The sequence below is a fragment of the Oxyura jamaicensis genome, chromosome 2 (genome assembly GCF_011077185.1).
Source record: "Oxyura jamaicensis isolate SHBP4307 breed ruddy duck chromosome 2, BPBGC_Ojam_1.0, whole genome shotgun sequence".
Lineage (NCBI taxonomy): Eukaryota > Metazoa > Chordata > Aves > Anseriformes > Anatidae > Oxyura > Oxyura jamaicensis.
Window position 1 is genome coordinate 140,367,790 of NC_048894.1, and position 1,347 is coordinate 140,369,136.

General features: G+C 66.4%; 1 protein-coding gene across 4 annotated transcripts in view; it reads right to left on the reverse strand.

Annotated features, from left to right (window-relative positions):
* Nucleotides 1–1,120, reverse strand: part of RSPO2 (R-spondin 2) — a 110,952-nt gene extending 109,832 nt beyond the window's left edge. Inside the window, exon 1 of one of the 4 annotated variants that reach the window (XM_035318964.1) lies at nt 521–1,120. In XM_035318964.1, coding sequence (XP_035174855.1) covers nt 521–650 — 130 coding nt within the window. In that variant the 5' untranslated portion in view covers nt 651–1,120. The remainder of the gene's footprint in view (nt 1–520) is intronic. The other 3 variants (XM_035318963.1, XM_035318966.1, XM_035318965.1) reach the window with 3 other exon arrangements.
* Nucleotides 1,121–1,347: the final 227 nt, after the last annotated feature.

The following is a 1,347-nucleotide window of genomic DNA, read 5'->3' on the forward strand; positions in this document are numbered from 1 at the left end:
AAGAGAGAAAGAAAAAAAAAATAAAAAAGTCAAACGGGAGCCCCCCTGAGCCCTGACAGCTGGGGTAGAGCTGCAGTAACCTTTTTGTCCACATGGGTGCTGTACTGGCACATCTCACCGCTCCGCCCGCTCAACTCCAGCAAGCCCGGCTCCAGCACCCCGGACCCGCACCCCGGGGGCTCAGGACCCCTCCCGGGGCTCCCCCTTGGCCCAAGCCCCCTGCACGACCACGACATCCCCGCAAGCCCCGCGCCGCCCGTGGTTCGCTTCGCGGGCACGCAGCGGGACCTAGGCGGGAGTCCTGACCGATGTCCGCGGAGCACACCGGGGACACTGCAGCCCCCTAGTGAGACTCCGACGGCTTCTTGGGGGCGCTGCTCGGGGTGAGGGCTCGCTGCTCCCCGGGACGGGCACCTAGCCCGACGGCGCTGGTAGCGGCAGTCCCCGTCGGGGTTCGGGGTCCCCAGCACGGTGTACCCCCCACCACCAAATTTCACTGCCCCCCGAGGGCCGGGCTCACCTGCCCGGGGTGCCTCCGGGGTGAGCCCCCGCTCACCTCTCTTGCTGCGTCTCCAGCGGCTGGCTTGGCAGTGGCCGTAATCCATGCAGTTGAGGATGAGCAGGGCAAAGGAGAAGAGGCGAAACTGCATCCTGGGCCGCTGGGCTGGGCAGCCTCCCTCCCTCCCTTCCTCCTGCGGCGAGGGGCGGCGGGGGCCGGTGCGGGGCTACGGGCGGCCGGGGAGGAGGCGCCGGAGGTCGGCGGCTGCCGCAGGGCCCGGCAGGGCTCACTAGCCTCTCGCCCCACTTCCCGCACGCTGCGACCTCCCGGCGGCTTCCAGCATCGCCCCTGCGCTGCGGGGAGAGAGCGGGGAAAAGCTGGGCTCAGGGCTTCCCTCGTCCTCCCCCTCCTCTGTTTCTCCCCGTGGGGGAAAAAAATAATAATAATAACAAACAGCAAATAAAAAGCAAGGTCCAGGCGGGAGCGGAGTCCCAGAGAGCCCCCCAACTTTTTTCTTTTTTTTTCTCCTCCCCTCGCTCCCTCCCGGATCCCCGGTGCGCCCCGGGGCCGGGCTGTCAGGCGAGGCAAGGCGCTATTTATCCCGGCGCGGGGGCGCACCCCGCCCACACTCGCCCAGGTCTCGGGCACGGCGGGGCGAAGCCGCCTCCCCTATCCCCTACTCCCCTACCTTCTCCCGGCGGCCCCGCCGCCTGCTCGCCCCGTCGGGCCGGAGGAGCCCCGACGGGGCGACAGCTCCGGACCACATGCAAGCGCTGTGTTCCCCCTCCAAAAAATAAAAATTAAATAAATAAATAAATAAATAAATAATCTACAACACAAAACACCCC